Source organism: Hippocampus zosterae, chromosome 14, assembly GCF_025434085.1.
Source record: "Hippocampus zosterae strain Florida chromosome 14, ASM2543408v3, whole genome shotgun sequence".
NCBI classification, from domain to species: Eukaryota; Metazoa; Chordata; class Actinopteri; order Syngnathiformes; family Syngnathidae; genus Hippocampus; species Hippocampus zosterae.
The window spans coordinates 17,101,257-17,125,842 of record NC_067464.1 but is presented as its reverse complement, the minus strand read 5'-3'; the positions used below and the strand labels follow the sequence as shown (position 1 = coordinate 17,125,842).

At 41.3% G+C, this 24,586-nt stretch overlaps 1 protein-coding gene and 1 long non-coding RNA gene across 2 annotated transcripts in view; one reads left to right on the top strand and one right to left on the bottom strand.

Annotated features, from left to right (window-relative positions):
• Positions 1–24,586, top strand: part of LOC127614559 (uncharacterized) — a 135,832-nt gene that overhangs the window by 84,291 nt on the left and 26,955 nt on the right. The window lies entirely within an intron of this gene.
• On the bottom strand, positions 9,488–24,551 carry wdr43 (WD repeat domain 43). Its single transcript, XM_052085735.1, has 18 exons — positions 24,296–24,551; positions 23,160–23,294; positions 22,794–22,915; positions 21,385–21,505; positions 20,551–20,669; positions 20,342–20,444; positions 20,143–20,207; positions 18,786–18,945; positions 18,449–18,535; positions 17,503–17,616; positions 17,174–17,326; positions 16,419–16,505; positions 16,307–16,338; positions 15,776–15,839; positions 14,574–14,687; positions 12,365–12,434; positions 11,613–11,671; positions 9,488–10,421 (listed from the first exon to the last, which is right to left on the bottom strand). The coding sequence occupies exons 1-18, from the start codon at positions 24,500–24,502 to the stop codon at positions 10,281–10,283; spliced, it is 1,953 nt and encodes a 650-aa protein (XP_051941695.1). The 5' UTR covers positions 24,503–24,551; the 3' UTR covers positions 9,488–10,280.

Here is a 24,586-nt window from a genome sequence, read left to right as displayed (position 1 = left end):
GTTGAGGTGCAGTCATTCGTGAAGAGGGAGAAGAGCAGCGGAGAGAGGACGCATCCTTGGGGAGCCCCAGTGCTGATGGTGCATATTGATGGGGCTGTCCTTCCCAGACTCACCTGTTGTGTCCTGCACATGCGGAAGCTGAGGATCAACTGGCCGATCATAGGGGACACACTGAGCTGGAGAAGCTTGGAGGTGAGGAGTTCCGGGATGATGGTGTTGAATGCAGAGCTGTCGTTATTAAATTAAGGACAGCAGAGACATAATAGGAGCAAAGCTTATTTACACATTGAATATATTTTTGAGATATTTATGAGTACCGGTATATGGAACATTTCTTGCCCAACCAAAATAGCTTTAAAAAGGCGAATCCTGGCCAAATACAACCCAAATTATTTTTAGAAGTAGCCATACTTGGTAAACGGGGAAAATTGCAGATTCATTTCATTTTCTTATTGATAGTTATTAATGAGAAATTTGTAAATGACATTTGCACATTCAATGAAAAGCAGATCCATATAAATACATCAGAATTCTGTACAAATATGTTTTTCAACAGTGACATTTCCTTGGAGGAGGTAAAAGGGGCTACAGACAAAGCACACTTAAATAAAGCATCAGGAATTGAAAAGTTTCCAAATGAAGCCCCAAAATCATTATCCTCATTCATATATTGAAAAATTATTTTGACCCCAACCGATTTGTGTGTTTGGTTTAAAATCTATTGTGAAGACAATCAGAAAGTCACCCCAACAAAATCAACAACCACAAAATACCCCTTAACTATGTAGGGATTAATCTTAATCCATCTACAAAAGCATTTGATGAGGTAAACAGGAACACGCTTGCTTTTCAACCAATCGAAGAAGGGTTGGGGGAGGATTTTTATCAAGCATGTCAGACTTTGTGTTAAAATCCAGCGGCTCCTGTTGAAATTAATCTGATGTTTACTGGCGGGTTTGTTACATGTTTTTGAGTTAAGCATGCGATGTACTTTGCCCGACCCTGTTTGCTTTCTTTTTGAATGAATTAGCTCTAGAGATAAAGCAAGCTAATACTCTATATCTGGGTCATATTAATGTAGGCGTATTATTTTATCCATCCATTTTCCGAACCGCTTGATCCTCACTAGAGTCGCGGGAGGTGCTGGAGCCTATCCCAGCCGTCTTCGAGCAGTAGGCGGGGGACACCCTGAACCGGAGCACCCGGAGAAAACCCACGCAAGCCCGGGGAGAACTTGCAAACTCCACACAGGGAGGCCGCAGCCGGAATCGAACAGGGAACAGGTTATAAATCAGAATAAAATGCAAATAATGGGGAAAATAAATAAATAAATAAATATGCAACGGAGCAACCACTTCAATTATTTTTGATACAGTTGCTTTAAATTATTCACTCATTCATTTATTCATTCATTTTTAACACTATGATAATAAACAAATCTATAGTGTATATAAAATGCCAAATCCCATCATAAAAATCTGCAATGCACTGAACCAGCAATTATTGAACCGCAATACAGAGAGGGATGGTGGATATGAAACTCCTCTTTTGGGCCTCGTGCCTATGGCAACGCAAAGCGAGGAGGGTGAAAGGCGTCAGTTCATTCGCTGTGTGAGGATGGCAAGAAATACAAACACAAAGGATATATTGTGCTGCGGTTGCACACAACATTGTACAATTACAACAAGGGAACTAGGGATTACATTTCACAGGTTAAAAAAAAAAAGATAAAGTCTTGTAAATTTGACACACCTCAGAGAACAGTGTTGCTAATAAGGCTGCCAAAATTAAATTTTTGCTAAATTATTGTCAGTCTTTGGACATGTTTTCAGCACTTACTGTATATTCAAACATTGTTTTATGTATTTTGAAGCAAATGATTGAATTCATTTTACAACAGGGTCTTTCGGTGTGGTGCAAGGCTCAACAAACTGTAGGCTACATGGCACGTGCACTGCCTTAGTGCCTGGCCTCTTGAATTATCCTAAATTATCTTACAAAGCATAATATTTCAGAGGCATCTACAACTCTTACACTGCTCTCTAGTATGTTTCGGGGATTCCCAGAGTTATTAATCTGATGATTATAGTTTGCTGCACTGCATCGGACAGGATCTGATGAATCATTGTAATAAATGCCTCGCTAGGACAGTAAAATAGCCACAGTGTTTGCTTTTACAGTATCAGATGATTTCAAATGAAAGAATCATCACTGTTGAGCCGACAGATAAAACAAGTTCGCCATCCTGTGGGGAATGAGGGACTAGACCAGGGTTGTCAATCTCAAATTAAAAACAGGCCCAATTGAATCCCTCGGCCATGCTCCCTCGCCTCCTGCCCAAAGACAGCTGGGATTGGTTCCAGCACACCCGCGACCCTCGTGAGGATAAGCGATTCGGGTCATGGATAATAATAATCATAATACAAATTATAATAATAATAATAATAAGGTGGTCCGGTGTTCCAGTGGTTAGCCCGTTGACCTCACAGTGCAGAGGTCGTGGGTTTGATCCTGGCTCTGGCCTTTCCGTGTGGGGTTTGCATGTTCTCCCTATGCCTGCGTGGGTTTTCTCTGGGTACTCCGGTTTCCTCACAAATTCCAAAAACATGCGTGGCAGGCTGATTGAACACTCTAAGTCAGGCGTGTTCAAAGTCCGGCCCGCGGGCCAAATCCGGCCCGCGGTCGAATTTCATCCGGCCCTCGACCCCTGTCATAAAATCAGTGCCGTCTGGCCCGCAGGTTGGGCGCAATGGAACACGTGTTGCATTGACTGAGGTCTCGTAGACTGGGGAGTGATGTTTCATAGAGTACTGCTTACCTCTAGTGGCTAAATGAGTAATAGCATTCACTAAATGAGTAATAGCATTTAGACACTAGAGGGCATCACTCACGAGTTAACAAGACATCACTCCGTGTTTATATTGACTGATATGTCATATTTCAAATGATCCTTGCAGTTGTGGATATGTGTATTGCTTGTTCATTTCCCTGTTGTTCGAGTCAAAGGTTTTGTGACTATTGAAAAGTCATGGTGATACATTTTATGTTTCAAATCAATCAATTTGCACTCAGGAGACTTCTGTTTAAGAAAAAGTCAAGTGAATAAGCAGTTGCATGTGATATACCTGTTTCAAATGAACCAAAAGAAATTCTTAAGATTGTTGAAATTAAAATAAAAATGGAAATGTGAAACAGACTGGCTTACTAAAATTTGTTGAACAATATTGTTGTTCAATGTAAAGAATGTCAGCCAAGGTCGGCCCCCCGACATTTTACCACATAAAATCTGGCCCCCTTGGCAAAAAGTTTGGACACCCCTGCTCTAAGTGGTGTGAGTGTGAGCGCGGATGGTTGTTTGTCTCTGTGTGCGCAGCGATTGGTTGGCAACCGGTTCAGGGTGTCCCCGCCTACTGCCGAAAGACAGCTGGGAAGATGGGCGGAAGGATAATAATAATCACAATAATACTTTTGGGACAGCTGTCAAAAACTGTGACTTCTTTTGAAATCTGAAACACTCCTTTGAAAGCCGTCCTGATTAATCAATGCAGCTATCTGCGTGCATCAGTGGGTTGCACTCCTGACTTTGAACACAGGGATTTTGGCATCAAGTCTTCTCCTGAGACAGCACCCTGGCAGACAGGATCTCAGGAGTGAAGTTTCTGACTCAATTTATAGTCAATGTTAAACATGGGAACAGTGCATGGAAAGCAAACTCTCCTTTAAACCGTCCTTTGAAACTTTGACTCTTTTAAAACCTGAGGTCACGTATTTTTACAGTAATTATTACTCAATTTTAAAATCACAGTTAAAAATCACGACCCTGCGTGGAACGCAAAACCTTCTTTGAAACCCTGCACTCTAAAATTTCAATGGAAATGAGGCAAATCTAATCCTTTGTTATTATTTTCATTCAGTTGTTTTGGTATTTTTGTCTTGTTGAATGTCAGCAAGTAAAATGCCATCGCGTCAAGGATGCCCATTGCGGTTTTGCCTTTTGGCTTATGACTGACTACATGCGTGCAGGGTGTTTATTGCCTGCCACACATGGACCAATATGTGGAACACATCCCTATGTGCTGAAATGTGAATGGAATGGCGTGCACATATGCGCGATATGCCGGCACAAACAAACTATAGAAGACTGAACACGGGTGACGTCTAACTTCAATGCCTGCGTGCCAGTGGCATTCAAATGTAATGAACGACCAGATGATTTCTTATTTGGTTGGACACGTTGAAAAACAGATCACAAAAGTGACCAATTTTGTCACAGTCTCAACCCCGTTAACTGAGTCGACACGACAGTAACTATTAATCTCCTTAAGAAAAATGTTAACAAAGTTTTGCGCTGGCCCCTTTTTATTTAGACAGGAAAACGTTTTAAGGCCCGCAAACACTCGCGTGAAACGTCCGTCTGCGTCACGCGAGTGTCTGTAAACTGATGTCAGACTCGTGTTTACTTTCAGTTAAGTTAAAAATGAATTATGTTTCCATCAAACCAGAGGGTGTCTGCGTTTCTCTAATTAATCCCCCTATCCTCCATAATTAGAGCCTTATAGCTGCAAGCAGCTCGCCTCACAAGTAATTTTATTTTACTAATAAGGAGAGACAGAGAGAGAGAGAGAGACGCAGATCGGCTATTGCACTTTAAAGCTTTTGATGAATGACTCCTGTCCCACTGGCTCATGCTATCATTAGTCTGACACTCGATAGGAGTGAGGACCAAAAAGAAAATGGAAAATTGATTTACCTCAATTGTCATCCAAGGAAAATACTTCATCCTCGTAATCCTTCGCAACATTGCACAGAGCGATTAGCGAATTACCAGTGTGTGTTTCCCGACGCACTCATGTGGAGAGAAACCATACGAATATTCTAATCAATTTTTATACTCTCTTCACTGTGCTACACCCGTATTAATTAATGTAACGTGGGGGGAAAAAGGTACCTCAACTGCAGTCGAATTTGGAGGAAATTGCCATGAGACTTTTTGGGAAGCTGTTCTAATTGTGAACAGAATTGAAGAGTAATGTATGTGTGTGCGGGGGCGGGGCGGGGTTATTACCAAACAGATTGTTTAATTTCATCAACCAGCAGTGATGTGTCCTCGAGGCAAAGGACCGGCTCGAGGACCGAGGGGCAGTCCTTGGTCCTCGGCCTTGGCCTCGGAGTCAAGTCCTTGGTCCTTGGCCTTGGCCTCGGGAGTCAAGTCCTTGGCCTTGGCCTTGGCCATGGCCTTGGCCTCGGATTGCCGGTCCTCGGACACAATGAGGGATTAGAGCCTCGAAACACTTGTATAAGGACAGCAAGAATCACGAACGAATCTAATAAATTCCATCCAAGGAAACCCATATTGATGGTTTAACTCTGGCACTTTAAGAGGGGCGGGTCTACCACTGACAGGTAACAGTTAGCGCAACGTATAATCATACCTGTCAACTCATACGGTTTAGCCATAGTTCATACCGATTTGGTGGTGAATCTTACGTATATGGCCGTATCGCACAGATCATACGGAGTCTGAAAATTTCCATTTGCTTTTGTCTACTTGAATGCTTTCATTTCTGGTAACTTTCAGTAAATTACGTGGTTCCTAGTTGAAAACATTCATTGCATACTTCGGTAGTGTACAACAATATACTTGTTTCCTTGTAGAACTTACTAGGAAACAAATATATTGTTCATATTGCGCAATGGAACCAACAAGAAAGAGAAGTAAAACTATGTCTTTTTTTTTTCATTTTCACGTTAACGGGATGTCCGAAACATGGACACCCCATTAACATAATTCCTTAAAAAATTACAAAAAATGGACATGCATGTTTTTCATGGAGCAGCGACGATATGTGACATCCATCCATTTTCAACACCGCTTATCCTGTACAGCAGGGCTGCCCATTATCAACCGGTAGCTCGCGAACTGGTCCCAAATCAATCGCGAGTGGTGTAGAGGAAAAATAACAAAGATTTGTGTGTTTCTGTACATGTTATGAATATATTTTTGTGTTAGTGCACATTGCACCCTAATCATCCTATCAGTCTCACTTTCACAAAAATTTAATTAAATAAAGTACAAATTGGAAGGAATTATTTTTGTAGCTAAAATTGAATTATCTTTCTTCACTACAGTGTTTTAAAGATATATTGTGTTCTTATATTGTTTCAATTATAAATGGTTCATATGTATCTTCAAATACAGAAAATAAGTTTTACTGTACACCCTCCATTCTCACTCTGCCCACCTTCACCTTTTTTAACTAACCTTGCGGCTCAGATCAAATGTCATTTTTGTGTTTTTTGGAAGTTGGAATCATGTTGCGGTGCTGCTGAAAAATGGATGGCAGGCCACAAATGGCCCACTGGCCGTACTTTGGGCACCCATGCTCTACACCATCACTGATGTCATGTTACATTTACAATCAATTTATTGTACAATGTTTTCTACATGAATAATTCAAAAAAATAATAATACAATAATCATTAAATATGAGTCAAACTAGCTGGAATGAATAGAGAATAAAACATTTTATGCTAAGGAAATGGAAAGACCAGCAAAGAAAGACACACTGGGAAAAAATGGCAATATGATTTCAGTTCATCTTTTGACTCATTTTCCCACAGCTGACATGTAATTTCTACCAGTTCCTCACATTTGCAAAATGAGAAGACATGTCGGTATCCTACAAATCACCATGTACAGGTTGAATTTACCACACAGCTGCATCCCTACAGAGATGCTGTATTTGTTGCTGGGCACAGAAATCAATAATACATGCTGAGATTAACGACGATGCACTGCACCTCTGTGTGTGACAATTCTCAGCACACAGACTCTTAGGGGTCCTAAAATTGCACCATGTTGTTGCATCATAAAAAGCTGCTTTATTGGAAAAAAAAATATTACATACACGGTGATTTAGTGTGTTGATAATGATTCAATTATGTGACTAACTAATAAAAAAAGAACTGTACATGCAGTGAATGATAGTTTGTAATAAACCATATGGGTTGGAAATATAACAGCCGCATCTCATTGTGGGGAAACTGATATTGCCTAAAATATTAGGATCTTATTTTGAAAGAGTTTCTGAGTCAGCCCGGTAATGAGACTTTGAGCTTGAAAGAAGAGCCACAATCTGGAATGCTCATAGTTTTTTCTTCTTTTTATCATTCAGACATGATACATATGAAAAAACAGTGGTGTTTTGTTTGAAGGAAATCGAATGGGCAACAGCCTGTCATGCCATGATGGAGGTTCGAAGCCCGTATGTGTGGTTTGCACTGTTGGATTTGAGCCACACATTCACGCACAAATAGTTGTTCATAGCAGGGGTCCCCAACCACCGGTACCGGGCCTTGGCCCAAATAGACCTGCGAGCTATGCTGTGAGCATATTTACTGTATAGGTTATGGCAGAAATGAGCGCTACTCTAGACAAATATAATATTGGTTTTCTAATACTGTATTGGTTTTGAAGTTAACATGTCCCACCCAAATGAGGAAAGTATGAAAAAGCGAGTAGTTTGCACAACCTGCCCAGCTAAACAGTCGCAATTTAGTCGCTTCTAACTAGCCGCCAGCCACCGGATGAAAAGAGCAGTCAATTGTGTCATTTTTCATCCATCACATTTGGAAGTAGTAGCAAGGATGCTAACGCTGCATGAAGGATAATCACTTGTATTTAAATATTAATTATTATTCCTGATTTGTCCATTTTTAGTAGTTCTCGTTTATTTTATTCTACATTTGTTGTTCAGGAGAATAACACTGTTTGAAATAAATGGGGGTGGGGGGATATTAATAAAATGTCTAATTACTCTATGATTATCTTTGTTGCTACAGTAGTACCAATGCTCTAAACTGGCAATATAAAAGCAATGAAACGTGGTTGGCGGTTCGGGAACATGTACTTGTCTGAACTGGTCCGTGACACAAAAAAGGTCTGGGACCACTTGTTGATAGGGTAAGAATCATAATTGCCACCAGCCCCAATGCATTTCATGTCCCTCCCCCCCCCCCCCCCCCCCCCCCCCCGAAAGACTGAGGCCTTGTGACGGCTCAGTTTATTTATTGTTTTCAGCTCGTTGTGGCGAGGTGTGAAGTAATCTCCTGCAAACTGTTATATCAACTCTTTACCAGTAGAGGGGGCTAAAACACATTTATAAGCGCAAAAGGTCCAAAAGGCTTCATCTAAGTTTGTAAAACTGGTTCAAAGCAGATTCCAGGGGTGGCCCCCCTCCAAGGACTCCAAAAAGGGGTGGTTACTCGTCTATTTTGTGTGGTGTACAGTATAAGCACATGAAACAGTCAGGACCTGTCTCCCGAACAGAAGGGCGATTATATCAGATTTTAAAGTGGAAATACATTGAAGTCTTTTCTCGTGAACACTGTACTCTTGAGAACTGCAAATGCAAAGACTTTAATTGTATCTATTCAAGCACTCTTAGACCTTCGACATGGCCGCCGTGAGAAGAGGTGCGTGATGTAAAAAGAATAACAACCACGAACGGGAGAAAGGGGTATCAAAAACGTTCCAGAAACTGTAGAATGCTCATGTACAAATTAACCAAATCAACATGGTCATGTTTTCCCAAGTGGAAGTACTGTAAATACTCCATGATGATGGCTCCAATGTTCTATTCATTTACGCAGAGCGGTTGACGCACCCCCCCCCCCCCCCCCCCAGTCTTGCGCCTTACAGCCTATGCAGTCCGGTACACTAGGGGGCGTCAGTCAGCATAGGTCTGAAATGGGTGTTTGAGTTGGGAGAAATCATTATGCAAAACACATAAAAGCCAATAGGTACAAGTCTGACCTAATCTAAAGTTTTAATACAAATTTACACAATTTAAAAACCACTCGTAGGCTTCAATGGAGCATTGTGAAACATTTGTCACATTGTAATTTAACACATACACAGCACACCATTTGATTAAGGCATCAGGTATACAAATATTCATTTATTCATTCATCTTCCGAACCGCTTGATCCTCACAAGGGTCGCGGGGGGTGCAGGAGCCTATCCCAGCTGTCTCCGGGCAGTAGGCGGGGGACACCCTGAATCGGTTGCCAGCCAATCACAGGGTACACAGAGACGAACAACCATCCACGCTCTCACTCACACCTAGGGACAATTTAGAGTGTTCAATCAGCCTGCCACGCATGTTTTTTGGAATGTGGGAGGAAACCGGAGCACCCGGAGAAAACCCACGCAGGCCCGGGGAGAACACGCAAACTCCACACAGGGAGGCCGGAGCTGGAATCGAACCCGGTACCTCTGCGCTGTGAAGCCGACGTGCTAACCACTGGGCTACATGCGTGGCAGGCTGATTGAACACTCTAAATTGTCCCTAGGTGTGTGAGAGCGTGGATGGTTGTTGTGGTATACAAATAATTGCATCTTTTTTTTCAAATCTCATTTTGAGTCTTATATTTTAATGGTATAAACGAGGTATCTAAATTACACATAACACCCGATCAACACAAATTCATGTTAAAAAGCCATTTATTCAGTCTGTTGATGTTTTTTTCTCTTGTTTACCGCCAGGTTTGGTTTTAAGCTGGTGGACATCAGACCATGTCCGGACCTAACTCATATGTAAAAACAAGAGGATCCCGACACACATGGAAATAAAAACCTTCAGGAGACTTGTTTTATCGGAGTTCCTTTAATCTCAAGGACCTCTGCGGGATAGTTCGAGGGAAGAGCTCATACAAACACTTCACTGTACAATAGAGATTTACATTGTTACGCGGGGACATAATGTATGGTCTTACTGAGTCCACCTCTGGATCCAAGAGTGTTCTGTACATAAAAAGCCTGCATCCCAGCTCTAAGAACCAGGCACAAAATGGCAAGTGTGGTTATAGTCAACCAATAAGGAGGTGCCACCTTTTCTACTGCACAGCACAACAATATGCTGTAGTATTGATTGCAAGATGACAGCATTAATCCCGAGATGCTGACTAAGCTGGAAACATCTCCAGATTCATTTACAACTTCATCTGGCCAAAACGAACTGGGATTCATCATAAAATTGACCAAGTTGGAAAGTGTGTCATTTTGCGTCACGCGTTGCCCTCCTCCTTCTCAAGTTGGCAGTCTTCACAGAGTGTAAAAGATAGAGACGGTTGAACATAAAATGGAGGACAACCTGTTGACTTCCATCACTTCCCTCAATTTTGTAAAACAATACTTGGGTATCATAATAAAATCATAATGATGAAACTAAAATGAAAGTACATATAACTCTCTCGAGTCCATTTTTGTGTTTGACATTTCATTCCTCTTCACTCTCATTATCATGCTCCATGTTTTCCTCGCCGTTGGCTTTGGAATCTGTCCTGCTGTCAGGATCCTCTTCATCCTGGTCAGTTTGAGCCTTCTTGTCCTCCTCCATCAGCTCATCCTCCTCCCAATTCTAATAAATAACAAACATCATGTCAGGGTGACATCTTGAAGCAGGAAGAATGCGCCATGACATGGGTGCAACCAACTTTTTCCGTGGCTCACACTGCATACAATAGGACGTAAAGATTGATAGTGACTGAAGTACATGCTCAATATTTTGCTGTGAAAAGAACTTTGTTTGCAACAAGCTGCGGGGGTCAAAACAGGTCCATTATTTTATATAACTTTAAAAGACTCCATTCGTCAACGCCCGCCGTCCTGCAAGTTGTAGATGTTTCCCTCCTCCAACACAGCTGATTCAAATAATCAATTCATCAGCAAGCTCTGCAGGAGGCTGAAAACAATGCTGATTGTGATTTGTGTGTATACACTAACTGTATGGATATGGCCTTGAGTATCCCCATGCACGAGATGTTATGTTCCCGTTATGACCCTACCCCGTTTGGGAAGCCGGCTTAAAACATTCTTTATAAAGCAAATAGATCTATGGAGCACAGTAGCTGTGACTGTTATAAGGCATATTGAAGCAGGAGCTGGATAAAAACAAGATACATGTATAGTTTTAAAAAAGTTCTCTCGTCGCAGACAAGACGCTATTTTCAAGTGAGTAACCGACAACTAGATAGGGGTGTCCAAAGTCGGCCCTCAACGGCCCCACGGTCCTTGCTGCAACCCGACTCACATCATGAGGATCGTTCTTCCGCTTCTTCAGAGCTTGCGAATGAACGTATTATTTGCACTCTTGACGTGGCATTTGTTCAAATTGGCAAAAAGGAACACCGTGAATCCAAAAGAAAAGCCATTCACATTCATCGAGGTGTTTATATGGAGCATTTGCATTCCGGGTAGTCATTCACTTTCATTCTAATTGCAATGCAAGACCCCATGCATATTGACGGATCATTTTATATCGTGTTACTACTGAATGAATTTCTCTGATGATACCTGTCTCTCTAATGCCACTGAGAAATAAAGTGAGAAAAGATAAGTAGTGACTACGTTCTATTTTTTTAACATATTGAATAACAGAAAATATCTACATCGTGGTATATCGTTATCATGCCATAAAATGACATCTATTGTGACCATTTTTTTCTCCATATCGCCCAGCACTTGTTTGTAGTTATGAACAAAACTAACGTGTAGATGCCGTGATTGAAACAATTACTCAAACAGGACTTGCCAGTCTCATCTCACTTACATCCGAGTCTTCATCCACAAGGTCTTCGGGCCCAGAGGCCTCATCTTCATCTGAAGATTCTATTCAAAAGGCAAAAGGAGGGGGGAAAACATTTGAAGAATGTGCATGAGTATCAAGAATGGATCATCAAGCAGCATCGCAGAAAGGTGAAGCTGATCACAAGCAAGGATGGGATGAGAGCAATTTGTCCAAACCATTCATATATATTTTAAACTAAAATGTAGCAGCATCATCACGTATTTACAGGGCCCAGTGCAACAGTGCTTCAAACCAAGTCAACAAATTATTTTAACTTATCGGATTTGCAAATGATTGGATTTGGGTTTTCATTGACATTTTACACAGCAGTCTTCTCCATCTGTAATTATGACAGAAAGGAAGCTTCAAGACTTTTTCGTTACGGTTTCCCTCGGAGGTCCGATGCAAAGTCTCAACGTTATTTATCACAATTTGACATTTCGGTACAGATTCCAACAACGATCACGAAAGTTGACACACATGATTTGCTCCCGCGGACCACATACAATGATTTGGTGGGCCGGATCTGGCCCCCGGGCCTTGACTTTGACACCTGTGTTCAAGAGGACCCATGAAGAAGTTACATCTATTTGAAGCAACGAGCAAAATATGACTGTACCACACAGATTAGTACCGAAAACATATTGAACATCAGAAAAGAAGTCGGGGCAATAAATAAATAAACAATTTTTGGACAGAGCAACAACAATAAATAAATAACCACAAATCCTTACCATCTTCATAAACCAGCTTGGCTGTGTGGTCAACATCAGATACCTTGTTGCTACCCGTGCTTGTTGCTACCTGGTGGGAAAAAAAATAATAGTGTTAGGATTTGTGGATGATTCATCGGTCGCAATATTGAAAACACTAATTTGGTTTTAGGGGGACGCAACTTTCCAAAGGGAAAGTTGCAGAGGCTCAAACTCAAATGTTACTTTGGATGTGTTTTGACTGTTATCCTGGACAAAATATTAAGGAGATATAACTTTATAACATTGTTGCAGTCGGGCCGAAACCTAACATGTCCAAGTAAAGTAAATTTCATTATTTTTCACAAATCGATACAAGTGCTCTTGCCCATATTATCTGTTATCTTGACACGTTATTAACCATTTCAAAGTGCTGGAAATAGCTTGAGAACAAATCTATTCTCTCGAAGGCTTGAAAACTCCAACTTTTCCGGAGCCATGCAGCGTAATGTCGCCTCAGGATGGAAAGTCGATTAAGACCATAACGACTGAAAAGGGTCAAGTTATATACATTTGAATATTTTTTATTTTTTTGTATATGGTTCTCTGTAATGCTTCAGAACAGAAGCAAGCTGACATAACCACAGCGTTTTGCTTTTGAGAAATAGGAAACGTTTTTTTATCTTGGCCAGCGTCTGTGGACACAGATGTGGATGACTGGTGCCATATGACACCTTTTTAATCAGTGATAACATAATAAATTTAGGATTTTCTAGCTTATAAAATACATTTGCGACTGAACATGGTTTTGGGGTGGTGTTGCCTCGATGCACAAAATGGTCTTTGATAGCAGTATTAAGTTTAATTTGAACGAAGCAGTAGTTGGTATCTAACGAGAGATGGGGTTTTTCAGCCCCTGAAAAGTAGTGCTTTTGGAGATGCAAAGACTCTGTCCGACAGTGACAGTATGCAGAGTTTTGGTATACCATGCACCAATATCCATCCATCCATTCATCCATCCATTTTCCGAACCGCTTGATCTTCACTAGGGTCGCGGGGGGTGCTGGAGCCTACGCTAGCCGTCTTCGGGCAGTAGGCGGGGACACCCTGAATTAGTTGCCAGCCAATCGCAGGGCACACAGAGACGAACAACCATCCACGCTCACACCTAAGCACAATTTAGAGCGTCCAATCAGCCTGCCATGCATGCTTTTGAAATGTGTGAGGAAACCGGAGCACCCGGAGAAAACCCATGCAGGCCCAGGAGAACATGTAAACTCCACACAGGGAGTTAGCCGTCTTCGGGCAGTAGGCGGGGACACCCTGAATTAGTTGCCAGCCAATCGCAGGGCACACAGAGACGAACAACCATCCACGCTCACACCTTAGCACAATTTAGAGCGTCCAATCAGCCTGCCATGCATGCTTTTGAAATGTGTGAAAACCCACGCAGGCCCAGGAGAACATGTAAACTCCACACAGGGAGGCCAATATCATTGGTAGAAAATACAAATGAATCAAATACTTGCAATCATGACTGCAAAATATCGGGAAAAACATTAATCTCAATATGTAATGCGTGATTCATAGCAAGAGAAAATGATAAAGAATAATAAAATATTGGATAGAAAAACTGTGCATGTTGTAGGCAGCGCATAGCCTCCTCCAAACACAAAGAACAAGCGCTAAACCAATAAAACATACAAACCAATGAAGTAGCAGAAGCGAATCCAACGAAGAAGACGCAATCGCACATGTGGCATACTCATGCGGAACGAGTGAGTGGCAGAACTTCATTCAAATAAATGACTAGCTGCCTGAGCACAACTCTAACAATAAGATTATATTGCGCAAACCTGGCGAAAAAGCCCTCCGGATGTGATGTACACGGATTGAAATTTGCCATCTTTGATATGCTAATACCGGTGTTAACCATGTCAGAACCTCGGCATCGCACGCAAGTCAAAATCAGGCAATAATGAGTGCGCTAAAAAGAAAAGTCGCCCCAAGACGGTTGGTCAATGCTCACGCAAGCACGGCATGAGAGTGTTGGTTCACTAGACTTACATTGTAGTTACACTGCATGAAGAAGGTTCATGTAACTATCAACAATACTGCTTTGAGGCGCACCGAACGCAAATAAGCATTTACAGTGCCTTGTTGGAGGAGCAACTGCAATGTACTCAGGTAGCAAGAATGAACACGTGACGTGGTGAGGGTAACATTTTTCATAAAATGTGCTCAAGCTGACCTGTGTAAGGAGGAGGTACAGCTTCCCATGCAGCTTGTTCAGTTTGTGGAACGTCTTCACTCTGCTCTCAATCATGTGATAGAGCACTCCCAGCTTGGAAACCAGGTCAGGCAGCTTTTGGGATATAGCGCAGAATCACTCAGGTTGGTAATAGAAACAGAAAACATGACAAAACTGTCCAAACACTCAACAAGGGTCATTATTAAACACAAAAAATGTCATTTTCAAAATATGCCTTTTAGAAAAACAGAGACAATGGTAACATTTCCTACTGGCAATACCACTAAAGTGTCTCGTTTAGGATTACAGTAATCCCTCGTTTATCGCGGGGGTTACGTTCCAAAAAGAACCAGTGGTAAGTGAAATCCGTAAAGTAGTATTTTTTTTAAGCAAAAAAATGCGAGAGGGACGAAATTTCACATGCAGCACATTGGACAATAAAGTTGTACTTGATAGTCTGCTTTATTTTTTACAGTTACACAATACTAAACTATGTATACAATGCAAAGGCGATTGCTCCAAGATTGCAAGGGAAGCTCAGCTTCCCCTAAAATGTCAAATAGTAAATGATCAAATACATGTGTGTACATACAATTATGTGGACATGTCACTGACTAAATATGAGAGTTCAGTATAGGTTAACAAGTCATTGGGTAAATCAAGTATCAAGTACAACTTTATTGTCAAATTGTCATGCCCATCGGATGCTCAGCGACCCTGGGAGTCTATGGACAGTGGCCGTTTATCGGCTGTCCCGGATTCTCAGCTTTTCTGCATGATGATTGATGATCTGTCTGAGGCTGAATCTCTTTATGATTGACAGCGAAATGAGGCAATCACCGATTGTATGGTGAAGGCAACAGATAAGTAGAATTCACGTATAAATAAACGGACAGATTTTATGACGTAGGCCTAAATTGAGCCCCCCTTTCCAGACCAGCATCCGCCACTGATACAACGAAACCAAAGACCAAAACTTCGCAGCGGTAAATTTGGCAAGCTGTACAGAGACGAGGTCCGTAGACTGGTTACGTTGGTCAGTCCCTTATCCAATCAGGATGCAGAACACAATTCACTGTTAAAAAAAAAACTGCACAAAAAAAAATAAATCTGTGAAAAAGCAAAGCCGCAGAAAGTGAACCACGTTAGAGCGAGGGATTACTGTACTGCAATAGCTCCAAATGAGCAAACAGCTGACTCACCGAAGAAAGGTATGACGTGTGGTGCGTGAGCACAGCTTTGAGCCACCGGACCACAAAAACTGCCCTGATAGAAGAAAGGGAAAAATTGTTCAAATGGATTCCACCATTCAATATCTCTCATGCTTCCTTTCCAAGTAATAGTTTTGTCAACCATTGTGTCTATGATTATTGCTAAATTGTCGAAGAGGCTCATCAATACATTTGATTTATCAACTCAAGCCTTCATTAAGGACGTGATCATAAAAATAAAATTAGTGATGCAAAATTTCCAACGTGCCAAAATGTAAAGTATATGCAAAACCATTTAAAATGTTTTACTCAAGTAACAACAAAATTGAAATTATCCCTTGGGTCAGATTGACCCCATGGGTAAAATGGGTTATATTTGAAGATAATAGGAGGGTTAAAGACAGCATTCCAGTTGGAGTTTTTTTTTTTAAATGAAGGAACCCACAGGAACTTCTCAGGGCAAAAAAGGTCCCTCAGAATACAATGCATCTAATATAAGTGACTGCCAATGTTTATACTTACGTGAAGGGGTGTCCTTGGAGCCTCCTGGTAATCTAGAAGAAAATGCTTGCGTAAATCAATTGTGACAAAAGCTCAAGGCTCGTGTCACTGCAGAAAATGAACTGACACCAACCTCTTCCACCATTGGTAAAACAGCAGGGAGGGGTAGCCGAGCCACCGTTTTCTTGATTACTTGATCTTTACGAGTTTGAAAAACTTTCTGTGAAAGGAAAGGGGAAAATGCTGATGAAGGAGTTGGGGCAATTATTGAATTTTAATTTTAAAAAACTAAATATTAAAATTAATAATTTAATAAATATTAAAATAATTTTAATAAATCAAGATGAATGGAAAGCTATCACCCTTGTCGCTTTATATTATCCGTAAATATGCGTTCAGGACACAGCTCGGGGAGCATGGACGTAAACAACATAGCACAATACACCACATTACCATGTGCACAACAACAACCACATGATCTGAAAATTATTTTTACAACTATTTTTTATAAATATTTAGAATGGTACTAATTTTCCTACTTGTCTGTGTTCTATTGTATTTTATCTTGAATCCACGTAATAGTTTCCCTCATTTTGGTTAAGTTAAAAACATTATTATGGGTAGACTCATATGAAATACTTATGATATATTTCTCATCCTTATTGCCCAGCTGTCCATTAAATATTATAAATGCCGGTTTGGTAGGGGATCTTTAAACCGTAACATGGCATTTAATTGTATCACTACTATGTTTTGATCAAGTACAATGTTACAGAGTGCTATTTTTTAATTGAAAAACACTAAAAATGTTTTGGAGGGGACACGGCAACAGATTCATGGAATTAAGAATTCACTGAAGCGTATAGAGACCCCGAGAGGAATACTTACATTTAGAATGTCGCCGTCACCGCTCTCAAGGCCCTGCACCAGCAACACTGCAAAATTATCTGTCTGTAAAGAGGGCGTCCCTTGAGACGCTCCCTTTTCGGTGAGAGCTGTAGACTGCAGATCAATTTCGCCAATACGCTCTGCTATTGACATCTGAAGAGGGAAGAGAAACTTCTGCTAAATGAGGACAAGTGGATATACATTTAATGAGGCTGTCTCAATCCAATCAACGAGAGTGTTTCGGGCAGACTGTCTTTTTCCGGGGGCAAAGATAAATAGAATGTGACATTTTGGCATTTGTTATTCAAGATCAGGTGCAATCAACAAACCTCTTTGGAGTCAGAGTCTTTCTTCCTTTTCTCTGTTGCTTTCACTGGGGCTTGATGTCCAGGAAGGCCAGGAACCAGCACTTTGCTCTTGGCATTGACAATTGGGGTTTTTACCTGTAGATGATACAAGGGAAGCATTTTTTTCTTCCTTCTTCCGACAAATACAGAATATTTCAAGTACTCTGCAGTACCGTGAAAAAGTATTTTTACCCCTTGCATTTTTTTACATTTTGCCACCTTGCAAAATGTACAATGTAGAAAAAAAAAGTTTTCCAAAAACTCTACAACTACAAACTTATTTTTTCAATGATTTTATATGATCCACAAACTGGCAAATAATTGTCAAAATTTTATGGGAAAAAAAACATATGAAAATGTGGTGCGCATTTGCATTCAGCCCCCTGCATGAACCCTTCTATATCAATTACAGCTATTAGTCTTTTGGGGTTGGTCTCTACCAGCGTTACACAGAATTTATGGTCCATTCTTCTTGGCAAAAGAGCTCAAGCTCAGCCAGACTGGATGGACAATATCTGTGAGCAGCTTTTTTTCGAATCCTTCTCACACACACTAAAACCTTGACACCCATTCAACCTTGAATATTCTTAGATCTAAGCAACTCCATTGTGGCTCTGAATTCATGTTTAAGGCCATTGACTTGTGTTGGAACTGCTTTCAATATATTTATATAATGTATAATATATGTATATACTTTTTGTTTTCTACTTTCTCCCTTTCAAATTTTTGCTGCAAATGGCTGTAAATTGGGAATTTCTCCATTGTGAGAGAAATAAAGGTTTTCTTATCCGAGATAATACCAGAGATGCCAACAAGGTCAGCAGGGGGAAGTTGTCTGGACAATGATCAAAGAGCATTAATATGTAGCCCTACATCTGACAGCACATAGACACGTAGACTATCGGGACACCAAAAGCATGATGGTTACCTTGGAAACGGTCGATGCAATGGAAAGGGACAATGTGGTTTGAACATTCCGTGTCAAACAAACATGCCTGTCAGGTGTGTTGATATCCTGCAAATGAAGAGGTTGTGATAAAGTTAGATCAACAAATTTGACACTACCTCTGGAAAGTTTCCAACGGAACTCATTCATCAAAAATCAAGAGACGTTCATTGCCGAATGAACGGCCAAATGAATTACCAAGGGCATAAAGAGTCGACTAAGACTAGACAGTGAAGCCAAAAATTATTAATCCAGTCATTTTATGAGCTATTAAACAATTGGCTAGGCTATGTAGTGAAGGAACCGCCTGCGCACTCACCACTCTCTCCATTACAGGTTGTAGATAGTTGCCATAAGCCAGCATCACACTCCGTGACTCATCACACAAGGCAGCTGCAAGAAACGGGATCGGCATTGGGGAATCCTTTGTGTCCGACATCTGCACTGTGCATGAAGGTGACAGGGGCTTCTTGCAGGGCCTGCAATGACAACCGTTTGATCTAATTCACCAGCTAAAATGCTCTACAAATCTATATTTTCAAATTAGGGAGGATATTGTATCTGTGGAAAATTCAAAAAGACAGAACAGGCTACATTAAATGATGAGATTTTTCAGGAGTGTGTGGACCCCCCCCCTTTTTTTACATACCTGGTGACTCAAACAATTACCATCAAAAATACAACAGTCCAGTTACACTACCAGTTACCCATACTGACTATTAGACGCAAATAGGGGACCTCTGCCAAGTCTCAAGACAATTTCCTCCCCCACCTCAAACCATAATGAATATTTCGATACATAATTCACTCATAAGTGGACATAGTCAGCCAATATGAGCCCCAAAGCACAGATAAGGTTAATAGTGTTGCTATAGTTTTATTCATCATCTTCCCAGCCGCTTGATCCTCACTAGGGTCGCGGGGGTGCTGGAGCCTATCCCAACTGTCTTCGGGCAGTAGGCGGGGGACACCCTGAATCGGTTGCCAGCCAATCGCAGGGCACACAGAAACGAACAACCATTCGCAACCACACTCACACGTAGGGACAATTTAGAGCGTCCAATCAGCCTTCCACGCATGTTTTTGGAATGTGGGAGGAAACCGGAGCACCCGGAGAAAACCCACGCAGGCCTGGGGAGAACATGCAAACTCCACACAGGGAGGCCGGAGCTGGAATCGAACCCGGTACCTCTGCACTGTGAAGCCAACGTGCTAACCACTGGGCTACCGGGCCGCCGCTATAGTTTTAGGAAAGTGAAATTAAAAATGCTTTAAGAGTGTTGAATTCAATTACAATTTTGATTTTCGACCTGCTTCAAAAATGTACCATGTTGTCCCAAAATGCAAAAGGACATATACATGACGTGACTCCGGTCTTTTTAAGAGTCCTTACTAAAACCACATTACTGTTTTGTCGGTTGCACTATGGTGATTGTTTGACCTCTCCGCAAGAGTCATTCGGAAAATTATTTAATAAAACCCCACTTTTCATCTGTTAACATTTTAAAGATATTCTAAAGCCAATTAGGATGGATGGATTCAACAGATTTTAAGACTTAAGCATCCACATAAAAGCATCCTGATTGCTACCAAGCAGTGAACCATGCATCAACACATCTTAATATTGCATGACAAAGGTTAATACAGTAGATAAATTGAATGCGCTCAGGGCTTACCCATTTAGAAAGTGCTCAAAGAGATGCAACTGTCCATCTTTACACACCACTGCTAGCCTCACCGCCTGTAAAGGGGAGAGAACCAAGAATTTGGCATTGCGTTTATCAACAAATATTTCCATCACAATAGTCTACTGCGCATCACAACGTCTCAATGCATTTTATGAGGCTCAATCATATACGCAGTTGCTTCTCTGACCTGCTCCTTGCTCTTGGATGTGACAAGGTCAATATGTTGAGGCTCATCTGTCAGTACGAATGACACCACCGAGTTCTTGTCCCTTCCATCTTCTCGTACTTGCCTGAAGTGAAACGATCTTTAAGTCAGTACCACGGCACATTGACAGTGTAATGTAGTGTGATGTACATACAGTTCACGATCTGAAATGACACCGTGTGTGTACGCACCATACGCTAAGCAGTCGATTGTGAGCAGCTCCGGACAGAAAATAGAGACTGCTGCTGTCAGGGGGTCGTGTGGTGGCAAAGTGGAGGGTCGTCACGGCTGTAGAATGGCCTGTGAATTTCTGAAACGGGAAAGAAGCAGACAAGTTGCCACTGCTGCTCGGTGACAGCCATGTTTAACTGGTATAGGAAAACATTCTCTCATTGCTTGGAATGTCCCATATTTTCCTGTCACATGTGACCAATGAAATTAACGAACAGTTCACAGTGGCCCTCCTACGGAATATTTATCAGCCATTTGCGGCTGGAGTGCGCAAAATATATATAATATATATATATATATATATATATATATATATATATATATATATATATATATATATTTATTTCAATTTCAATGGGGTTCAATTAGCATTGGGATCATGTGCCATAGATAGAGCCATCTCTGAAACGTGACTGTCTCGATCTACTTCCACCATTGCTTGTGACAGACAGCTGGCTCTAACAGCTAGCCAAGGAGGAAGGACAGCATTTCTGACTATGGAGCAAAATCGGCTAAATCTCCCCAACACATAAACAACTTTCCAAAGGCTACACTGCCACAAACTAAGGTGCACTACTGCCCGAAGAAGCTCACTGGCGAAATGGCCTCACATAACAAGAGTGACTGAGAAAGGTTCTGGGAGGCTACTGTGGCTTTTATTCAGGTGTTTTGTAGTCTGGAAATTACAGTAATTGTTGGAAACATGAGTGCTGATTGCAAATGAGGCTTCTTTGATGTTCTCAGTTAACTGCTCTCATATCTACACATATGAATGCAAAGTTTGTGACACTCACCCTATAAACCTCCTTGGTGTCCAGGTCCCACATTTTGATGGTCTGTCCAGCTGAAAGCAACAGTTTACCATCTGGGCTCACACACAAACTGGTCACTGCAGCACGGTCTGCCTTCCACTTACTGTAAACAACAATTGGGCTTGGATTTATTATGACACAATCATTTGCTCGATGACTAGCCTTTCAAACCAACATGCAAGTGAGAATGTCTTTTCTCAGTTTTATACCAGAGATTGTTTCTGTTTTACAGACAGGACTTCAGCACCCATTTTCCCAAAATAGCCAAAGGCTTTTGGTAGTTGAAAGACAAAAATCCCAATGAAAGGGGCCTTGTCAAGGAATATATAAAAATATGTGATTTTATTATTAATCAGAATTGGGCATTATGCCTTTCAAAACTGGTTTTGCTTTTTAGGGGTTTCCCCACTTCTAAGATATGCTTCATTCCTCCCCATAAACAAGATTTGAACCCCCTCCCTAGAAATTATCGAGCATCGACTGCCACAGAAGTACAATTTTTTTTCCCCTTTACAGATAATTTAAAAACAAGTGCTTCCACTTGGAATCATCCCCCTTTTAACAAGTTACATACTCAACAATTTAAAAATGTATTGCCATTCATGTAGTTTGTAAAAGAGTAAGAAAATAAGTACCCCACATGTTAGGACTTTGCATCTGCATTTAAGAATTAACTGCCAGGGCAGCCCAATATATCGCAAAAATATTGTCATTGTGTCACGGCAAAATGTGTCATAAATCGATCCTTTTTTATGGAGTTGTATGCTTTTGTCTGACTTTGACGAATCAGATGCAACCTTAAATATACATCCCCACCCAATAGAACAGTAGGAGCATTACTAAAAAAAATATACTGTATGTATTTAAACAAACAATACATTGAGTCTTGTTATTTTGACGTATAACAAAGTATTTCATAATTAAAATGTAATTTCTACATGTTAAATATATAGGTTGGGGGGTCCGGTGGGCGACTGGTTAGCACGTCAGCCTCACAGTACAGGGGTGTGGGGTTCGATTTTTTGTGAGGAGTTTGTATGTTCTCCGCGTGGCTGCGTGGGTTTCTCCGGTTTCTTCCCACATTTCAAAAACATGCATGGCAGGTTAACGGAACACTGTAAATTGTCCCTAGGATTGGGTGTCGGCAAAATTGGTTGTTCGTCTATGTGTGCCCCAGTTCAGGTTTTACCCCGCTTACTGCCCGAAGACAGCTGGGATAGGCTCCAGCATGGCCCGCGAGCGAACCTTGTGAGGATAAGCGGATCAAGAAATGGATGAGAATGTTGCAATATTCTCCATCCAGATCACAGGGTTTTCCGAAACCGTACAGTCCTAATAACTGCTGGTTTTAAATTATGTCCCATCAAGTTTGAGATATTTCATATACTGACCTCCGCATCTTGCCTGTCTGCAGGTCCCATTCTACAATGTTTGTATCATCTGAGCCACTATATAATAAACTATCTTCAGGGTGCCAGTGAACGCAATTCACTCCTCCACTATGGCCTCCATCCTGAAAGGAACAAAGGACAATCAAGTTAAACAACAACTGGGACAATCAAGTTTAACAACAACTGAATTGGACACAAACAGTGTGCCAATATAAGGCAGCCTCATTTTGAAACATGTGATTAAATTCAGTGCTACTACAATTTCTCCAAAAGGTGAAATCATGGTGACAACCTGTTGACTAAATACAACCACAACAAATTTGAACAAGAATTTCATGTTGGTGTTATTTTTTGTTTGAAACTCACCAAGGTGCAGTGCAAAACTCCCTTAGCAGTACTGTAAATGAGCACAGTGCCTGCCACCGTGCCCATTGCCAGCAGGTCTGCCTTTTCCTCCAGCTGCCCTGCCTCTGATTTCCTCTTCTTCCTCTGAGGACCTTCCTAAAAAACGTGCCTCATTAAGGTTCCACTGATCAAGTCAAGTACAACTTTATTGTCAAATGTATGTTACACATACAGCACAGATGAAAAGTGAATGAAATGGTTGCATTGTACACATTAGTAAATATGGAGGTTTGCAAAAATGCTGTTGTTCTTGAGATGCCAGATCACCAAGGAAATACTATCAAAAACTGACCACTGGCAGATCCGTCCCTCCAACTCTTCGTTTATCCACGTCATATATTGGATTGTTAGGCAGGGTTTATTTCAACTACTGGATACCATTTTTCAGCATTTACAGAGGCCACTTGAGAGCATTCAAATTTCAATATTGAGCGCATAACACCAACATAATAGGTGAATATCAATCACGCATGCAACACACCTGAGATTGTACTGACGAAACATGGTAAGAGCTCGCGCAAAGCAATTCGACGACATATGACGTTATGGATACAAATATTCATACCGATAAGCATAGACCGTTAAATTTATAACGATTCATTTAAATCCGTGAATTTTCACTGTGATGCAAGAGTTTCTGAACCCTACTGTCACTAACAACATGTAGCTAACATTCCTGAAGTGTTACTGAGTGAATTAAAAAAAATCTTCGAAAGGACCGTATTCGGAAACTTTGGAAAATATATAGCATTGGTAGTTATATTGTCGAGGTAATCTAATAATTGCATGACGCTTAAGGGTTAGGCACAGTAAACTTTCACAAGTCCATGTGGGACCAACATGTGCGTTTCGAGAAGCGTTGACGGCTAGCGCTTAGCTATGGTGATTATACGGCAAAGTCTCGGGCGGAGGCACGAGAAAACGTCTATATGTGTTAACATTGGGTATTGTTGCAAGGTATTCGCGCGCAATTTTTTTGCAAACATCGACAGTGATTGTGTATCGCTGTGATTCTCTGACAACGTCCTCGCCCCTCTAGTTTAGGCCGCGCTAGGCTATTTAGCAACTGCAGGCAGCACCATAGCAGCCTTACGTACCTTGATTGTCCGGCATGGTCCCCAATGTATGCATGTACAAGTGGCACTCAAATGAGCTGAAGGCACATATTCCTGGTGAAGTGTTTTACTGTCTGTGTTCCAAATTCGAAGCCTTCCATCTTGGGCACACACTGCCAGGTACTGGCGTGATTTGGGTGAAAAAACGCAAGGTAGAGGCAGCAAAGAGCTGCCTTTGCCGTCCGCCATTTCTGAAAGCGCCCGAGTCTGCGTGCGTGGTTTCCACGAACCACGTGTGGATGCTTTTGCACATGCGCAGTGACGCGTCAGGAG

Bases quoted from the DNA above. Each gene is read 5' to 3' on its own strand.
- wdr43 (XM_052085735.1), bottom strand. From the start codon at position 24,502: ATGGCGGACGGCAAAGGCAGCTCTTTGCTGCCTCTACCTTGCGTTTTT. The intron at 21,506-22,793 runs GTCAGTATATGA...TGTTGTTTACAG, and splicing joins CAGACAGGCAAGATGCGGAG to TAAGTGGAAGGCAGACCGTG. The intron at 11,672-12,364 runs GTAAGGATTTGT...CCTTTTGAATAG, and splicing joins CAAGCTGGTTTATGAAGATG to AATCTTCAGATGAAGATGAG.